A 17,724-nucleotide genomic window follows, 5' to 3' on the forward strand; every position below is an offset into this window, starting at 1 on the left:
AGTCTTGTCCCCCAGCTGTTGTGTCACTGACGACATCATTTCAAAAGAAACTCACAGGAGCCTCCAGACAAAGCTTGAAGCAGGAAAAAGGCTCTAGCTGGAGGGGAAACTACAATGCACCTGACTGTGCTCTGTGATAGAAAGAGAGATTTTAAACCAGAAACAACATTTAAAAGCATCATTGTTGGATCCTACTGTAATAATATATGTGAATATTAACATTTAACTTAAACACACTGTGATATTATACTCCAGTGAAACGGGTTGTATTATGAAATATTAGGTCCATATTAACAGTTGTAATAATTTATTAATCTCGTCTTTTACTGTTTCTGTTTCTTCTAAAATGTATCAACGTTTTATTCAACTAGAACCTGCTCAGTAGAGCCTCAATCCCCATCTAGCGGTCAACTCTTCAACTACACCCCAGCCAATGAGCTCGGGCCGGAAACGGAAGTGCTTATTTCTCAAGCTAGTATGGCGGCTGTTCACGATCGTGTCTGAAGAAAAACAAGACAGAAGAATAATGGCCGACGTCGATGAGCTCTCGCAGCTGGAGTACCTGTCGCTGGTGTCTAAAGTCTGCACGGAACTTGACAACCATCTCGGCATAAGCGATAAAGATTTAGGTAAAGAAGCGTCGACTCACGTTACTGCGTGTAACTGTCGTAAACACAGCTAGCTGGCTCAAGCTAACGTGGCTACCACCGGTTAGCACTGCGAGCTAACTGCCTAATGTAAACGTTTATATAGTTTTCTAGCCAATGTACAGCTATATATCCGAAACATATATTTATCAAACGAGTGTTAAAAAATACTTTAATATAATTCGAGCAACAGTGATCTATCTTTATCGGTTTATCTTTGTTATTTGTTATCTTTGTAAGATGAAGTGATGATTGACGAAGAGTATAGTTTCTTTTGCTGTATTTTATCGTTGTGTATGATTCTGTTTTTCATTAATTTCACCGGTTTTTTATATATTTATATAGATGTATATGGACGTTGTTAAGTTAAAACCTCCACATGTGCGACATGTTATCCACAAGGTTCTGTCTTATGCTCACACTATATTTTGTTGTTTTCCCTGCAGCTGAATTTGTTATTCATCTCGCTGAGAAAGAGCCAACTTTTGAGGGATTTAAAGATCTTCTTCTTAAAAATGGAGCAGAATTCACGGTGAGTAAAATCTAACATCCCCGTGTTCAAATGACAACTCCATGTCTTAATATGATTTGTTATCTTTTTGTTCAGGATTCTCTCACCAGTAACCTGCTTAGGCTCATTCAGACAATGCGACCGGCATCAAAGGCCTCAACGAGCAAAGGTATTATTACATGTTATGAAATTATACATTGAGTTGAGTGTGCTCTACTACTTTCTTCTAAAAAGTAAACATTGAGAACAGTATCAAATGTTTCACTGAACAGATTAAACCTCAAATACATATAATGATAATCAATATTCATATATAAACAATAAGTTACCTTGATTTTATTACAGCCTCAGATCCTATCAAACCAAGATCAGAGAAGGAGAAGCTGCGGGAACTGTTCCCTGCTCTATGTCGAGAAAACGAACCAGCACCAAAGGTACAAGACTGAATTGTAATTCTAGTCATTATTTCAACATGCCTTTTACGATTTAGTTGATCAATGTATTGATGTCTTTTATTTCAATCCCACTGTCTCTAGAAAGTATTAGACGAAGATGATGTAAAGGTTGCTGCTGATGCAATGAAAGAGCTGGAGATGTTCATGCCCAGTGTCAGCGGGACTGATACAAAAAGCAGCAAAAGCAAGTAAGTAAACTAAAGATGTGATTTATATTCATTTAATAATCCGGTATATTAGCTCTATATTGCTCAAGCTTGGTGCAGAGATTTATTAATTTGTGTAATCTGCCCATTTAGGTCAGAGAAAAGTAGACGCCGCAGCAGAAGCCGCAGTAGGAGTCGGGATCGAGACCGACACAGAGATCGGGACAGAGATCGTGATCGGGACAGAAGGCGCCGACACAGAACTCGCTCTAGGTCAAGCTCCCGCTCTAGAGACCGTGATCGCAACAGGGATAGAGACAGGGATTATCGTGGTAAAAGAAAAGAGAAGTCTTCACGCTGGTCTGAACGCTCACCTAGTCCCAGAAAAGACCAGGATAGAGACGCGGACCGATGGAAGGACAAACACGTGGACCGCCCTCCTCCTGAAGAGCCATCAGTTGGTGACATCTACAATGGCAAAGTCACAAGCATCATGCAGTTTGGATGTTTTGTTCAGCTGGAAGGTTTGAGGTAAGATGTCGGATAGCAAACCCTGAATATTTCTGTCAACACTTGTACTTTATTGGATTTTTTTCCAATGATGACAAACTTTCTTTTGCTCAATTTGTAGAAAGCGTTGGGAAGGTCTGGTCCACATTTCAGAGCTTCGTAGAGAAGGCCGTGTTGCCAATGTGGCAGATGTTGTCAGCAAAGGTCAGCGAGTCAAAGTCAAAGTGCTGTCATTCACTGGCTCCAAGACCAGCTTAAGTATGAAGGTAAGAACAACCTCAGCTCCCCCAAGCCATTTCTAAATTTGTCTGAAATCTATGGTTTTCTTGATACCAAAAATTTCAGTAGTCTATACCAGTACCAAATTTTGATACTTCAATACCTTTTGAAGAGGCTTTATGTTAAAGTAAAAAACGTTATTAAATAAAGAAAACCAACTATTATGCATTCCAAGAGTGATCAGCCTTCAAGTGCAATAACAAATCAACATCAAGAATCAACAAATATTATACATCCAATCAGTGTTGATGAGCAGTGATAAAAAAGAGAAAAATAATTCTTATTGTTTCTATTACGCATTCAAGCTGTGCTGACGAGATGTCATCCATCTTTTACTGTAAAAGAAAAATCAAGTTTTATTGCAAATAAAATCAGCTCAGAAAGCTTCTCATAGTGTTGCATTAGATAACTGTGTCGTCAAATTAATAAAAGTATTATAAATATAGACGTCTGTAGTGGGTGAAGCTGACATGTCTCACACCCAAATAACTGACGCTCACCTTGAACTCTTTAAACAAGCCAGGTTGTCTGTTTTGAAGACGGCTTAGGTGCTTTTTTGGCGCTCACAGCGTGCACACATGTTTATCCTGTCCCCTCACAGTTTTGCAAAGATCACATGTATTTGGTTATTCAATAACAAATCGGCTGTTATCGTTCCATTTTTGAGTGCTGGTATCGAATTGGTACAGAAGTGTCGGTTCTTGTAAAAACCTTATTGAAATCTATCCACGTATCATGTTGAGCCATTAGTGGCCTGTTATTACAACGCTACCTCAAATCTAGTAGGTTTCGCGTATAGAATCCTTTGAGGTTTCTCTTCTCAGGAGACCATAATACTCGGGGTTGGTTCTAAATTTTCTGTCTTTAACTTCAAAAATATTCTCGCTGCTGAGTTTCTGCTCTTCATCTCTGCAGGACGTGGACCAGGATACAGGTGAAGACCTGAACCCCAACAGGAGGCGAAACATGGGCCCAGAAGGCGATGAAATCGGCATGCGTAATCCAGACCGGCCGAGCAACCTAAACCTCGGCCACGTCCCGGAGAGAGAGCAGGACGACACCCTGGAGCGCAAGAGGCTCACCAAAATATCCGACCCTGAGAAATGGGAGATCAAGCAGGTGTTGAATCGATAACTTCTGAGCTCACGGTTGTCATGGAAACAGGATTTAGGCCAAGTCTAATGCTCTTCATCTTTGCTTCAGATGATTGCAGCAAATGTCTTGTCTAAAGAGGAATTCCCAGATTTTGATGATGAAACTGGAATTCTCCCTAAAGTGGACGATGAAGAGGGTAAGATAATTTAAAATCTATTTTTATATCAGAGGTAAATCACAAAGGCACTGATTAATGTCTCTATGGTGAACATTTTTCCCTGCTTGGGGAGCTCTATCAATCTAATTCTAACGCTAAGATCTTAACACTGACAAGATGAAGGAAGCTTCCTCTTTGCACCTTGCAGTATTCTAAATTGGAGACATGCAGTCTGATGCAGAAAGCCATGATGATGGACCCCTTTCTGCAAACATAAATTGAAATTATTTGGTATATGCTATCGATCAGTGTCCAAAGTTTGGCTCGGTGGCAGTTTGCAAGATTTGATTAAGTGAAAATGTTTTTCTGTTTGTCTGTGGACAAATTCTCAAGCTTGTGTTAAGCTGGATGAAGATATCATGGACTTTCTGAATAAAATAACTTCTGGATCTGTGTCACATTTTCACCCATTAAAAAGTCTGTGCTTGCATTGTACCATGTGATGATGCTCTCTGCTCTCACTTTCTCAGACGAAGACTTGGAGATTGAGCTTGTGGAAGAGGAGCCCCCGTTCCTGAGAGGACACACAAAACAGAGCATGGACATGAGCCCGGTCAAGATCGTTAAGGTTAGGTTATGATGTTTTACTACCTTAATGCAATGCTCAAATACTCACATTTGATAATACAAGTCAACAAAAACATGTCAATGCTACTTAAAAACACTCTTTTTTAAAATTTCTCCCAAGTTGGCAGATAAGTTCTTGTGCTTTATCTGTCTTACAATCCTTCAGTAAAAATATAAATGTTGAAGTCGAACACGTTTATCTATTTAATATCTGTACAGGTCTCGGATTTCATGAATATACTACCACTGAAAAGTAAATGTGATTATATAATCTCAAAATTAGCTTAAACTGATGACGTTTGTAATGCTTGCTGCCCTGTGGGTCCCCAAAGTGTGTCCAGCTCTTTTCTCTGTCATTGTATGAAAAAAGTGGCTTATTTCTCTTCTCTTGTGTGTAGAATCCAGATGGCTCGCTGTCCCAGGCGGCCATGATGCAGAGCGCGCTGGCAAAGGAGAGACGGGAGCTGAAGCAGGCCGCTCGAGAGGCAGAGATGGACTCTATTCCCATGGGGCTGAACAAGCACTGGGTCGACCCACTGCCAGACGGTAAGAAGACATGTTTATTAATGTTTATTTATTGACCAAGCATGTGTGCCGCTGTGAGTCATGCAGTCTGCCTGTAAGGGATCTTCGAGTGGAACCGTTTTAAGCTGCAATTACATATTCTATCTCTGAATCTGTGAAAGGGGAAAAGAACTCTGCTGCTAAGGCAGTTTATTAAAACCAAATTAGCCGGCCAGACTTCCTCCACGGCCGCAGACACCACTCCCTCTGGCTCAAGTGATCCTTATCTGGCTTCCTGCAGACCTCCGATCAGACCCGATAGAAGGGTCACGTGATCCGACGGCCATCTCTGCAGCTCGTCCAGATGGCGTTGTCAGACACGATCGTTGACTCTGAGGTGCTTTTCAATCAACCACCTTTTCCTTGTTTTCCTTCAGTTGACGGTCGCCAGATTGCAGCCAACATGAGGGGCATCGGCATGATGCCCAACGACATCCCAGAGTGGAAGAAGCACGCTTTTGGAGGCAACAAGGCCTCGTACGGAAAGAAGACGCAGCTTTCCATTCTGGAACAGAGAGAGAGTTTGCCCATCTACAAGCTGAAGGAGCAGCTCATTCAGGTCCATTTTTCTTTCTGTAGACGTGAATCTTTCATGTTAATGACTAAAGGTTTGATCTATCTTGGTCAACATTAAAATGTGTTAATTCAGTTTATTTAAGGTGTCAAATGATAACAAAGTTATCTCAAGACACAGTTTATTAAGACTATATAGTAATGGACAGTGTGTGAATCACAGTGTGACAGTGGCATGGAAAAACCTTGAGCAGAACCAGACTCTGTGTCGACGGCCTCAGGCTGTGGGAAGAGGGGGGTAGACGGAGGGATGAAGAAAAGTTTACACTGAGAGAAAAGAGAAGAGAGAGTAGGGCAGCACAGTGTAGGGAGGGTAATGGAAAGCTGTATCTGTTGTCATTTGTTTTGTTCAACATTTTCCATGATTATTTCAGAGCTTGAGAGTTTATAAGGAATTTTTCTCCCATTTTTATTATTTCTGGCAAAAATGGTCCTCAAAAGTGCCTTAATGTCCAAACATCCGGGTTTAAAACATTTTCTCTACATTGTTCTTTAACAGGCTGTTCATGACAACCAGATCCTGATTGTGATCGGGGAAACGGGTTCTGGTAAGACGACCCAGATCACTCAGTACCTGGCAGAGGCGGGCTACACCACCAGAGGGAAAATAGGATGCACACAGCCTCGTCGTGTGGCCGCCATGTCCGTGGCTAAAAGAGTGTCGGAGGAGTACGGTTGTTGTCTGGGACAGGAGGTAAGAAACTTCTCAAATCTAAATGCTATTATGCTAGTCTGTCTTCAGTGTTGACAAACAAGCTCTTTATTGACCTGTCCAGGTGGGTTACACCATCCGTTTCGAAGACTGCACCAGCCCGGAGACGGTGATCAAGTACATGACTGACGGTATGTTGCTGAGAGAGTGTCTCATCGACTCTGAGCTGGGCCAGTACGCCATCATCATGTTGGACGAAGCCCACGAGAGGACCATCCACACCGACGTTCTGTTTGGTTTACTCAAGAAGGTGAGAAGGTTTCAATGGTTTCCCTACAGATGATGATCTATAAGTGTGAGTGTGTCGTTTGTCTCTGTGCCCTGTGATTGGCTGGAGGTCGGTCCCTCATCCTAAGAGATATCACTGAAGTAAACTTCCTACGATGACACAAAAGCCTTCATTGGTTTTCAGTCTTTAAGGAACCCTCACATATCTAAGTTGGACTCACATTTGCTTCTTTACTGTGTCTCAGACGGTCCAGAAACGAACAGACATGAAGCTCATTGTGACCTCGGCCACACTGGACGCCGTCAAGTTCTCTCAGTACTTCTACGAAGCCCCGATCTTCACCATCCCTGGACGAACATATCCTGTAGAAGTTCTTTACACCAAAGAACCTGAGACGGACTACCTTGACGCCAGTCTGATCACTGTCATGCAGATCCACCTGACGGAGCCTCCAGGTGAGCAGTTGTAAACATGTTACTCCAACTTCATGCCATCATCGTCATCATCATCGTATTCATCCTTGTTGTCTTTCTTTCGCAGGCGACATCCTGGTGTTTCTGACGGGACAGGAAGAGATTGATACTGCTTGTGAAATCCTGTACGAGCGTATGAAGTCTTTAGGTCCTGATGTCCCAGAACTCATTATCCTTCCCGTCTACTCCGCTCTGCCGAGCGAGATGCAGACCAGGATCTTCGACCCGGCGCCTCCTGGAAGCAGAAAGGCAAGAGTCTAATAACACCATGAATATAACGTACTGTCAGTAAACAACGTTATTTTTAATTTTCACGTTGATCTAATATCGTTTTCAGGTGGTCATCGCCACAAACATCGCCGAAACCTCCCTGACAATCGACGGCATCTATTACGTGGTAGATCCGGGCTTCGTCAAGCAGAAGGTCTACAACTCAAAGACGGGAATCGACCAGCTGGTGGTGACGCCCATCTCGCAGGTATTTGCCTCTGACCGGGGTCAGAGCGAAGCTTCGCTAGATCGTCACGGTTTTAACCTCCACTGTTCCAGGCTCAGGCCAAGCAGCGAGCCGGCCGAGCTGGAAGAACCGGCCCCGGCAAGTGTTACAGGCTCTACACGGAGAGAGCTTACAGAGACGAGATGTTGACCACAAATGTGCCGGAAATCCAGAGAACCAACTTGGCCAGCACCGTGCTCTCCCTGAAGGTGAACGTCCGCGAGATCCTCCACATATGACCGAGCTCGTCGAGTCAACTCACCCTTCTTGTCCTCCTCAGGCCATGGGCATCAACGACCTGCTGTCGTTCGACTTCATGGACGCTCCTCCTATGGAGACCCTGATCACGGCCATGGAGCAGCTCTACACTCTGGGCGCTCTGGACGACGAAGGCCTGCTGACTCGCCTCGGCAGAAGGGTGAGAGACACTTTCCCTTGACGTCGGTTCACCTCGTCATCTCCACAGAACCTCAACATGCACGTGCTCGTCTCTTGTTGCCCCCCTAGATGGCCGAGTTCCCCCTCGAACCCATGCTGTGTAAGATGCTGATCATGTCGGTCCACCTGGGCTGCAGTGAAGAAATGCTGACCATCGTGTCCATGTTGTCGGTGCAGAACGTCTTCTACAGACCCAAGGTAGGCATTTGATTCTGACAGTGGAAGAACACTTATCTCTTTGAATTATTTATTTTAACTTGAGGGGCATTTTATTCACAGGACAAGTTTTTTCTAAAGATACAATTTTATAAATGATATCTTAGGATGTTTTTGGCGAATAATATTTTGATGCTACATATTTCTCTCCTTATTTTTCTTCCATCTATTATGGTTTTTGTTACTAAAGTACTTCAATAATTGTCTCATAATAACCTTTAAGATCAATGATTTAATCCTCTATTTACTTTTTAACTCTCCAAGTGGTTGATTTAACATCAGTTCTTAAGTCTTGTGTTGCTAACGTGATTCCTCTGTGGCCTCACAGGACAAGCAGGCTCTGGCGGACCAGAAGAAAGCCAAGTTCCACCAGCCCGAGGGAGACCATCTCACCCTGCTGGCCGTCTACAACTCCTGGAAGAACAACAAGTTCTCAAACCCCTGGTGCTACGAGAACTTCATCCAGGCTCGATCTCTGCGCAGAGCTCAGGACATCCGCAAGCAGATGTTGGGCATCATGGACCGGTAGGACTGCAGAGCCGCGACATAATCGACAATAACATGTAAATATCTTTAATAATTATTTCCTCAGACATAAACTGGACGTGGTGTCGTGTGGCAAAGCTACAGTGCGGGTCCAGAAGGCCATCTGCAGTGGTTTCTTCAGGAACGCAGCCAAAAAGGATCCACAAGAAGGCTACAGAACCCTCATAGACCAGCAGGTGGTCTACATCCACCCTTCCAGTGCGTTATTCAACCGACAACCCGAGTGGTGAGTCTCTACAGACTTCTTACTATAGATGATCGACTCTTCAAATATTGGAACTCATCACAGTCGCTTCTTATCAACAGGGTGGTCTACCACGAGCTGGTGCTGACCACCAAGGAGTACATGCGGGAGGTGACCACCATCGACCCTCGCTGGCTGGTGGAGTTCTCCCCGGCGTTCTTCAAAGTGTCCGACCCCACTCGCCTCAGCAAGCAGAAGAAGCAGCAGCGCCTGGAGCCGCTTTACAATCGCTACGAGGAGCCCAACGCCTGGAGGATCTCGCGCGCTTTCAGGAGGCGCTGAGGAGCTTCAACCCCAGTGGAGCCTTTTTATAAATGTTTTAAAACTAGGCCGAAAATACAACCATGTCTGTTGTCCTGGAATTTTTTTTCTATCTGGTGTAATAATGTACATTTTTTGGTGTCTGAAACGACGTAGTAACAACATTAAAAGTTCTTTCTCAAACTTTCTTTCATTTATTTGATGGATCAACTCTTGATATACTGACTTCAGTTTAAACAATCGAACACAGAAAGTTATTTTTTTGTCCTTTGACTGAATGATCTGGTTGTGTATATTTGCAAAATCAATACTATGTTAATATCAATAAACAAATACATTTCATATAAGTTTGACTCGTCATGAGATTGGGAGAGAACTCTAGGCTACCATTTACCAATAAAATCTAAAAAGAAACAAGGTTACTGATGAATATTAAAACAAACGTAATCGTTAAAATATTGTTTATGGTCCCCGTGTTTTGCCTTTAACTGCATGTTCTCTCCATGACCACTGTGGGGCAGTAGCGTTGCTGTGCGATTGAAACACGAAGAAGTGGCAGTAAACATGAAACATGGCGGCCTCGGACGAACTAAAACGTCTAGAATATTTATCTTTGGTTTCAAAAGTGTGCACAGAGTTGGAAAACCATCTAGGGATAAGCGAAAAAGATCTGGGTATGTGTTAACATCTATCGCAGTGTCTCATGTTCCTCGTCACACTTCCTCACTCGACTTGTCTTCTGCAGCTGAATTCATCATCGACTTGGCTGAGAAACATCCGAATTTAGAAGATTTTAACAAACGTCTCTGTGAAAATGGAGCTGATTTCACAGTAAGATTGTCAAAAGCTTCGTAAAGCCACTGAAGTATGATGTAAAACAAACCTTTTCTCTTCACAGGAAGCTTTTACTTGCAATTTACTTCGAATTATCCAAACCTTGCGACCACCACCATCAACAAGCAAAGGTTTCTTACATTATTATTATTATATTTCCCCCATTGTTTAAGAAATATAAAGCAAAGTAATGGTGTCTTTTATTCACAGCACATCAGCGAATTGTAAAGGATAAACTCAAAGTGAAATATCCTGCTCTTTGTAAACCAGATGATCCAGTGTGGTCGGTAAGAAAATCTACTTAATCGTTGAGTTTGAAGAATTTATACCCAGTTTGGTGTTGTTTTTCAAAAGTTATGCAATGTCTGGATTTACAAACACTAAAGTATGTCCTGTTTGGTTCCAAAGTTCACTTGATTCTCACTCATCAAACAAGTTTTTGATTCTAACTGTTGACATTTTTTTCATAGCTTCCACCTGCAAACATCAATAAAGAGGATGAACGTGTAGCGGCAGCGGCCATGAAGGAGCTGGAGATGCTGATGCCGAGCTCCAGCTCAGATAAAAGGTGAAATAAAACCTCATTATCAAATAAAAAAGTAATCTCCTGTGATGGCAGTGATCTCTGAAGTGTTAAGCTTAAGGTGTTTATTCAAACGTTAAATTGCCACTGATGGCTTTATATCTTCTTTTTTTTTTAAGGTCAAATGATGTCAGCAACAGAGCTGAGGAAAACAAGTGTCCGCAGAGAGTCTTACCTTCAGCATCAGCAGAGCCGACACTCAAGCACACAAAAAAACGCCGCCGTTGGAGTGACCACCCCCCCACTCCGCCCCGCAGTGACCAGAACCACGACGACAACATGACAGGTGGAACTCCAGACCAGCGTTTGAGTGCTCCTCCTCCGCAGCCTGGCTGCTCGACTCAACGGGAAGGTTTCAGGTCTGAACCTTATTTTCTTCAAACAATGTGTCAATCAAGTAGTTATTCCCGTGTGTATCATGTGACTAACAGACAGACAAGAAAACATGGAATGCATAAAATCCCTGTTTTTGTCAGTACAATGTCATAACTATTGATGTAAGAACTTGATTGTTCTCTTTCTCCTTCCCAGATTGAACAGTCTTGGGGGCCCAGTCGCACATGCAGTCGACCAGCCCTCTGCGTCCACATCTAGTGGGTCGTCAGTCAATCCTGTGAAAAAGCGATCTCGCTGGAGTGACCACCCGCCCACTCCCCCGAGGACCAGTCAGATCAACGACAGCGACGTCCAGGGCCGACCCTCGGACGGACCAGCAGACGCTCCTGTGAGCCGTCCAGTAGATCCTCCTCTGACGGACGTGCCTGTGGTCGGAGTGATCTACGACGGAAAGATCAGCAGCATCTTGCAGTTCGGCTGCTTCGTTCAGCTGGAAGGTCTCAGGTTGGTGTGTGTTCTGTGAAGAACTTCAGACTCTATGGTCATTTTTTTGCTGCTCCCATCCTGCAGGAGGCGCTGGGAAGGTTTGGTTCACATCTCAGAGTTGCGTAAGGAAGGGCGAGTCGCAAATGTGGCGGACGTGGTCCACAGAGGCCAGAAGGTCAAGGTCAAAGTGCTGTCGGTCGCGGGCACCAAAGCCAGTCTGAGCATCAGGGTGAGAACACGCAGCACATGCACTCTCTGTAAACCTGCTTCTTAACTCTTGGAATCTCATCCTCAGGATGTCAATCAGGAGACCGGGGAGGATCTGAACCCCGGCAGGAGAAGAATGCCAGTAGCTGAGGCCGGAGAAGAGTTGCTGCGGAACCCGGACCTCCCTCCAGACGCAGCCGTGCTGGAGAACGAGGAGAACATCAACGAGCGCAAGCGCATGAGCAAGATCACAGACCTGGAGAGATGGGAGATCAAACAGGTGCATCTACGGAGTCATCCGCTTCATAAAATTCAAAAAATAATAAATGCTCACCTGTTTTGATTCACGTTCTCCTGGGTTCAGATGATTGCTGCCAACGTTCTTCCAAAGGAGGAGTACCCGGAGTTTGACGCACAAACGGGGATCCTGCCCGTCATCAATGAAGACGAAGGTTTGAATCTCGTGTTTTATGTTTGACTTGATCCCACTGTGGATTGACATCTTTGCGTGAAACTCAACAGACCACGAGGTGGAGATCGATCTGGTGGAAGATGAGCCTCCGTTCCTCAGAGGACAGACCAAGTTGACCTTGAACCTCAGTCCTGTCAAGATAGTGAAGGTAAAACCCAAACATCACAATCGTTTAATTGAAACTAGAAATCCTTCAATGGTACTGGAGCACACACACACGACACATTCTTCTGATTTGCTTTTGCTTCGGTCAGAATCCCGACGGCTCGCTGTCTCAGGCGGCGATGACGCAGAGCGCGTTGGCCAAAGAGAGACGAGAAGTGAAGCAAGCCATCAGGAACGCAGAGATGGACCTGATCCCTACTGGACTCAACAAGAACTGGATCGACCCAATGCCAGACTGTACGACGACGATGCTCACTTCTAAGCTTTGTTTCAAAGAAAGGAAGGTTCTGAAGGTCATTGTATTTATGTTCACAGTTGTTGGACGACAGATCGCGGCGAACATGCGAGGGATCGGAGCTCTGCCTCCTGGTGTGCCCGCGTGGAAAAGATACGCTTTCGGAGGGAACCACGTGTCGTATGGCATGAAGACGGAGCTGTCGATCCTGCAGCAGAGAGAGACTCTCCCCATCTTTAAACTGAAGGAGGAGCTAGTTCAGGTACTTGATCAGCACTCCTTGCTTTGAGGCTGTGTACTGGTGAGAATCTGGCAGTACAATGATATATTGCTTTACTAGTAGGATATATTCGTAGTATTGTCGAGTATTGGACTCTGGTGTTGCAACATTTACAGACCACATGACTTTTGACAAAGTCGTAACTGCTTTAATATGTTTTGAAACCAAAATATTTCTAAACATCAGCTTTAGAAGCTGCTGGACTCAAATGTATGATCTCGTCCTCAGTCATGGCCAGGATCTCAGGGGATTTTATCGGTCCCTTGGCTGCAGACGAAGTAATGACTGCTGCCATCTAGTGGCCAGAAGTTTAATTTAATTTTTGCTTTTGAATTGTAAATTAAAAGAAAAAATATTTACCAGACTATTTATTTTAATATAAACCATAAAATAAAAATGATTCAAATCGAATATTTATCTGTATTAGGCTTAAAAAAAAGATTAAAAAAAGTCAACTCTTGAATTTTGCCCGTTGCTTTCCTTCTCAGGCGGTGCTGGACAATCAGATCCTGATCGTAGTGGGAGAGACGGGCTCGGGAAAGACCACGCAGATCACTCAGTACCTGGCTGAAGCGGGCTTCACCGCTCGAGGGAAGATCGGCTGCACGCAGCCTCGACGAGTCGCCGCCATGTCGGTGGCCAAGAGAGTCTCCGAGGAGTTCGGTTGCCGTTTAGGACAAGAGGTAAAAATCCTCTCAATGAATCCGAATACATGCTAGAAAGTTTCCAGCTTGAGGAAACCTCGAATAGATTTCAGCCTGAAATTAAAGAATGTATCCGAAAAGTGAAAAAACTTAGAATCTTTAAGAATTTGTTGACTTTGTGATGTATATAACCGTGTGTGTGTTCAGGTGGGTTACACGATTCGTTTCGAGGACTGCACCAGCCCTGAGACGGTGATCAAGTACATGACCCACGGAATGCTGCAGCGGGAATGTCTGATCGACCCGGACATGAGTCAGTACTCGCTCATCATGTTGGACGAGGCTCACGAGAGAACCATCCACACCGACGTTCTCTTCGGCCTCCTCAAAAAGGTGCTTTTTTTTATTAACCTGGACGTGCGTCAAAGTGTTCAATAATCTCGACTTTTGTGTCTCAGACGGTCAAGAAACGAACAGACATGAAGCTGATCGTTTCCTCGGCAACTCTGGACGCCGTCAAGTTCTCTCAGTACTTCTTCGAAGCCCCGATCTTCACCATCCCGGGGCGGACCTTCCCGGTTGAGATCCTGTACGCCAAGGAGCCGGAGACGGACTACCTGGACGCCAGTCTGATCACCGTCATGCAGATCCACCTGATGGAGCCTCCAGGTACCTGCAGTTTTTGGATGATTCTCTCGTAGTATCGCAGTTATGTATGATGTGTTCTGATCTCTCCACAGGCGACATCCTCGTCTTCCTGACTGGACAGGAAGAGATCGACACGGCCTGTGAGATCCTGTTCGAGCGCATGAAGTGTTTGGGTCCGTGTATTCCCGAACTGATTATCCTGCCGGTTTACTCCGCTCTACCGAGCGAGATGCAGACCAGGATCTTCGACCCGGCGCCAGCGGGGAGCAGGAAGGTCAGGAATCATCTCTGAGATTGATTATTCGGGTCCGTTCGCACTGACGACACGGACACTTGTTCACCACCAGGTCATCATCGCGACCAACATCGCTGAGACGTCACTGACCATCGATGGAATCTACTACGTGGTCGACCCGGGCTTCGTCAAGCAGATCGTCTTCAACTCCAAGACGGGGATCGACCAGCTGGTGGTGACGCCCATCTCCCAGGTTTGACCGTCGTCCAGCGCTGAAACCTTTACTATTACGTGACCTTGTCTGGCTGTTTTGTTTGACATGTTGTAGCAGTTAATGAAGTAATCGTCATCGAAGTCGCTCTGAAACAGTCAGAACGTCAAGATAGTGAGAAGATACAAGATTTCTGAAATAACTATTTGACTCTTAGTTCTTTAATTGAATTTCTAATTTGCAGTGTCTTCATTTTGAGTGTGTTGAGTGTAAAACACAAGACTTCTTAATTAATTTTTTTTAAAGACTGTCAAACATTTGTCATCATAATGAATTTGAGACCTTTTCTGATCAAGATTCAGTCATAGGTCTTAAGCTGCACTTTTCTCTCGATCATCATCACAATTTGTTTTATCATCTTTTAAGTCATCTGAGGTAAAAAAAAACTCTTAAATATTTGACTGTATTTCCACATTTTTCTACCATGGAAGTCAATGAGAAACATCCACACATAACTACATCCACCTATTTCCATAAAAAACACCTATAACTATAATGAGAAAATTGATCCCAAAAGTTTCTATTCACCTGCACTTTAAAGTAAAAATTCTAGAATAAGAATCAGTTTAAAAAAAAATCTGCTCATGAATGTGTATTTTATTCTGTTTATACCATTTATATCAGAACTGGTTCATTGTGATACAGAGTATTTATGTATATTACTACAACTATGATGGAGGAATTTCTGGTTTAGCCACATTTATAAGTGAAAGATGAGCAAGTCAGTTCTCATCAGTTTCAGTATGTTAACACCAGGTGGCGCTGCCAGCTACATATTGTGAAGATTCTTGATGTATCAACTTAAATCAGCACATTGAAGTACACACTTTGTGAGTTCATTTGTGCAGGATTTTTCTTACTTACCTTGTTGCTGCTGTGTCTTGTCTTGACCTTTTAATGATTTTAAATTTGTGTGTATTTTTAACTTTATTGTTCTGTTGTTTAATCGTTTGTGACCCAGGTCTGCGAAAGACGCTTTACATCTATAAATCCTCTATTTACGTACTTCTGTCTCTTACTAACCAAGCGTTGTTGGGTCTCAGGCTCAGGCCAAGCAGCGATCCGGTCGAGCTGGCAGGACGGGTCCAGGGAAGTGTTACCGCCTCTACACAGAACGGGCCTACAGGGATGAGATGCTGGTGTCCAACGTACCCGAGATCCAGAGAACCAACCTGGCCAGTACGGTGCTGTCGCTGAAGGTAAGAGGCTTCTTCTCCTCCTCAAGTCTTCTCGATGTGACAGAAGATGTTCTGCTCAGGCCATGGGTATCAACGACCTGGTGGCGTTCGACTTCATGGACGCTCCTCCTATGGAGACCCTGATCACGGCCTTGGAGCAGCTCTTCACTCTGGGCGCTCTGGACGACGAAGGCCTGCTGACTCGCCTCGGCAGACGGGTGAGGGCGTCGTCTTTGAAGGTCTCATGAATTGACCAGTGAAGGTTGACTGTGAACTCTCTGCTGCAGATGGCCGAGTTCCCTCTGGAACCCATGCTGTGTAAGATGCTGATCATGTCGGTCCTCCTGGGCTGCAGTGAAGAAATGCTGACCATCGTGTCCATGTTGTCGGTGCAGAACATCTTCTACAGACCGAAGGTAGCGGACTGACTTCATGTCGGCGATGTTGTGAAGGATGGAGACGATGCTGAGGGATTCCTCTCTTTGACTCTCCAGGACAAGCAGGTACAGGCGGACCAGAAGAAGGTCAAGTTCTTCCAGCTGGAGGGCGACCACCTGACCCTGCTGGCCGTCTACAACTCCTGGAAGAACAACAAGTTCTCCGACCCCTGGTGCTTCGAGAACTTCATCCAGGGCAGGTCCCTTAGGAGAGTGCAGGACATCCGCAAGCAGATGCTGAACATCATGGACCGGTAGGGAGGGTTGACTTGTGGCCTCAGAAGTTGTCGGTTCAATCCAAGCTCCGGATGAGATTGTGGCGTTGTGTCCTTGAGCAATATATTTTACCCTGATTGCTCCTTACGGTAAAGCTGGCGCTACGTCGCAGCCTACTCCCATCAGTGAGTAAATGGGTGAAAGTGTTACTTTGTGTAAAGTGCTTTGATTGCTAAAAAAGAATAGAAAACAATAAGTAAGAGCCATTAACCATCATAACCATTGATAAAAAATCAATAACTGTTTCCATGTTTTTTTTCCTACTACTACATTAATCTCTCATTTATATCAACTTCAAGTGACGTAGAGCATCAGTTGCTGTATGTTAGCTATAATTTAGTGCCCACAAACAAGAATGTTTGTCTGATACCTACTAGAAGGCTTTGATGTAATGGGATTGATCAGCATGTGTTTGAATTGATACCGAACCCTCTAGTGGTTATACTGTCTGTCACTGGTTACATAACAGTTACAAGCCTAAACTACACATGTAGATAATGTTGAAACCACAATTGAACAGAGAGTTTTTTGGACCAACAGCAGAAAACATCTGATCAAATATGTCGCAGGCACAAGCTGGACGTGGTGTCTTGTGGTCAGTCCACCATGCGGGTCCAGAAGGCCATCTGCAGCGGTTTCTTCCGGAATGCCGCCCGGAAACATCCCCAGGACGGCTACCGTAACCTCATCGACCAGCAGGTGGTCTACCTGCACCCCTCCAGCACGCTCTTCAACCGCCAGCCGGAGTGGTGAGTGCTGCTGCTTCAGTGCCAACGAACCTTACGTAACCATATCCATGTGAATCCCTCGCAGGCTGGTCTACCACGAGCTGGTGCTCACCACCAAGGAGTACATGCGCGAGGTCACCACCATCGACCCTCGCTGGCTGGTGGAGTTTGCGCCGGCGTTCTACCGGGTGGCCGACCCGACACGTCTGAGCCGGCACAGGCGGGAACAGAAAATTGAGCCGCTTTACAACAAGTACGAAGAACAGAACGCTTGGAGGATCTCGCGGGCCTTCAGGAGGCGCTGAAGATCTGGAATCACGCGACTGAAGCAAGTTTGTCTTCATGCTGAGACTAATCTTGACTCTTCATTCTGTTTAATATCATGTAAATATGTTCATAGGTTTTTGATCCAATATATATAAATTATATAAATAACAACCGTGTTAACAGCCTCTTTTATATACGAATCCTTTTATCAACTTTGTCTCCATCGATTGGTTAGAAAAAAGTTAATCAGCTGGTAAATAAAA

The 17,724-nt window shown here is 44.5% G+C and overlaps 2 protein-coding genes across 2 annotated transcripts; both read left to right on the forward strand.

Moving 5' to 3' along the window:
* Positions 1–485: 485 nt before the first annotated feature.
* LOC148085982 (ATP-dependent RNA helicase DHX8) lies at positions 486–9,526 on the forward strand. Its single transcript, XM_087784133.1, has 23 exons — positions 486–629; positions 1,094–1,179; positions 1,255–1,327; positions 1,504–1,592; positions 1,695–1,801; positions 1,913–2,290; positions 2,391–2,535; positions 3,464–3,667; positions 3,752–3,839; positions 4,331–4,428; positions 4,826–4,973; positions 5,369–5,550; positions 6,064–6,258; positions 6,341–6,526; positions 6,750–6,960; positions 7,046–7,227; positions 7,316–7,456; positions 7,528–7,683; positions 7,755–7,892; positions 7,982–8,110; positions 8,457–8,653; positions 8,721–8,900; positions 8,981–9,526. The coding sequence occupies exons 1-23, from the start codon at positions 527–529 to the stop codon at positions 9,198–9,200; spliced, it is 3,636 nt and encodes a 1,211-aa protein (XP_087640259.1). The 5' UTR covers positions 486–526; the 3' UTR covers positions 9,201–9,526.
* Positions 9,527–9,740: 214 nt separating this feature from the next.
* On the forward strand, positions 9,741–17,559 carry LOC148085983 (ATP-dependent RNA helicase DHX8-like). Its single transcript, XM_087784132.1, has 24 exons — positions 9,741–9,853; positions 9,925–10,010; positions 10,078–10,144; positions 10,224–10,300; positions 10,484–10,581; positions 10,716–10,955; positions 11,128–11,436; positions 11,503–11,647; positions 11,714–11,905; positions 11,990–12,077; positions 12,148–12,245; positions 12,352–12,499; positions 12,578–12,759; positions 13,266–13,460; positions 13,629–13,814; positions 13,880–14,090; positions 14,162–14,343; positions 14,417–14,557; positions 15,619–15,774; positions 15,834–15,971; positions 16,041–16,169; positions 16,248–16,444; positions 17,036–17,215; positions 17,280–17,559. Exons 1-24 carry the CDS (start codon positions 9,751–9,753, stop codon positions 17,497–17,499), a joined length of 3,768 nt encoding a protein of 1,255 aa, XP_087640258.1. The 5' UTR covers positions 9,741–9,750; the 3' UTR covers positions 17,500–17,559.
* The last annotated feature ends 165 nt before the right edge of the window (positions 17,560–17,724 follow it).

Source organism: Callionymus lyra, chromosome 2 (genome assembly GCF_982586985.1).
Source record: "Callionymus lyra chromosome 2, fCalLyr1.hap1.1, whole genome shotgun sequence".
Taxonomy (NCBI): domain Eukaryota; kingdom Metazoa; phylum Chordata; class Actinopteri; order Syngnathiformes; family Callionymidae; genus Callionymus; species Callionymus lyra.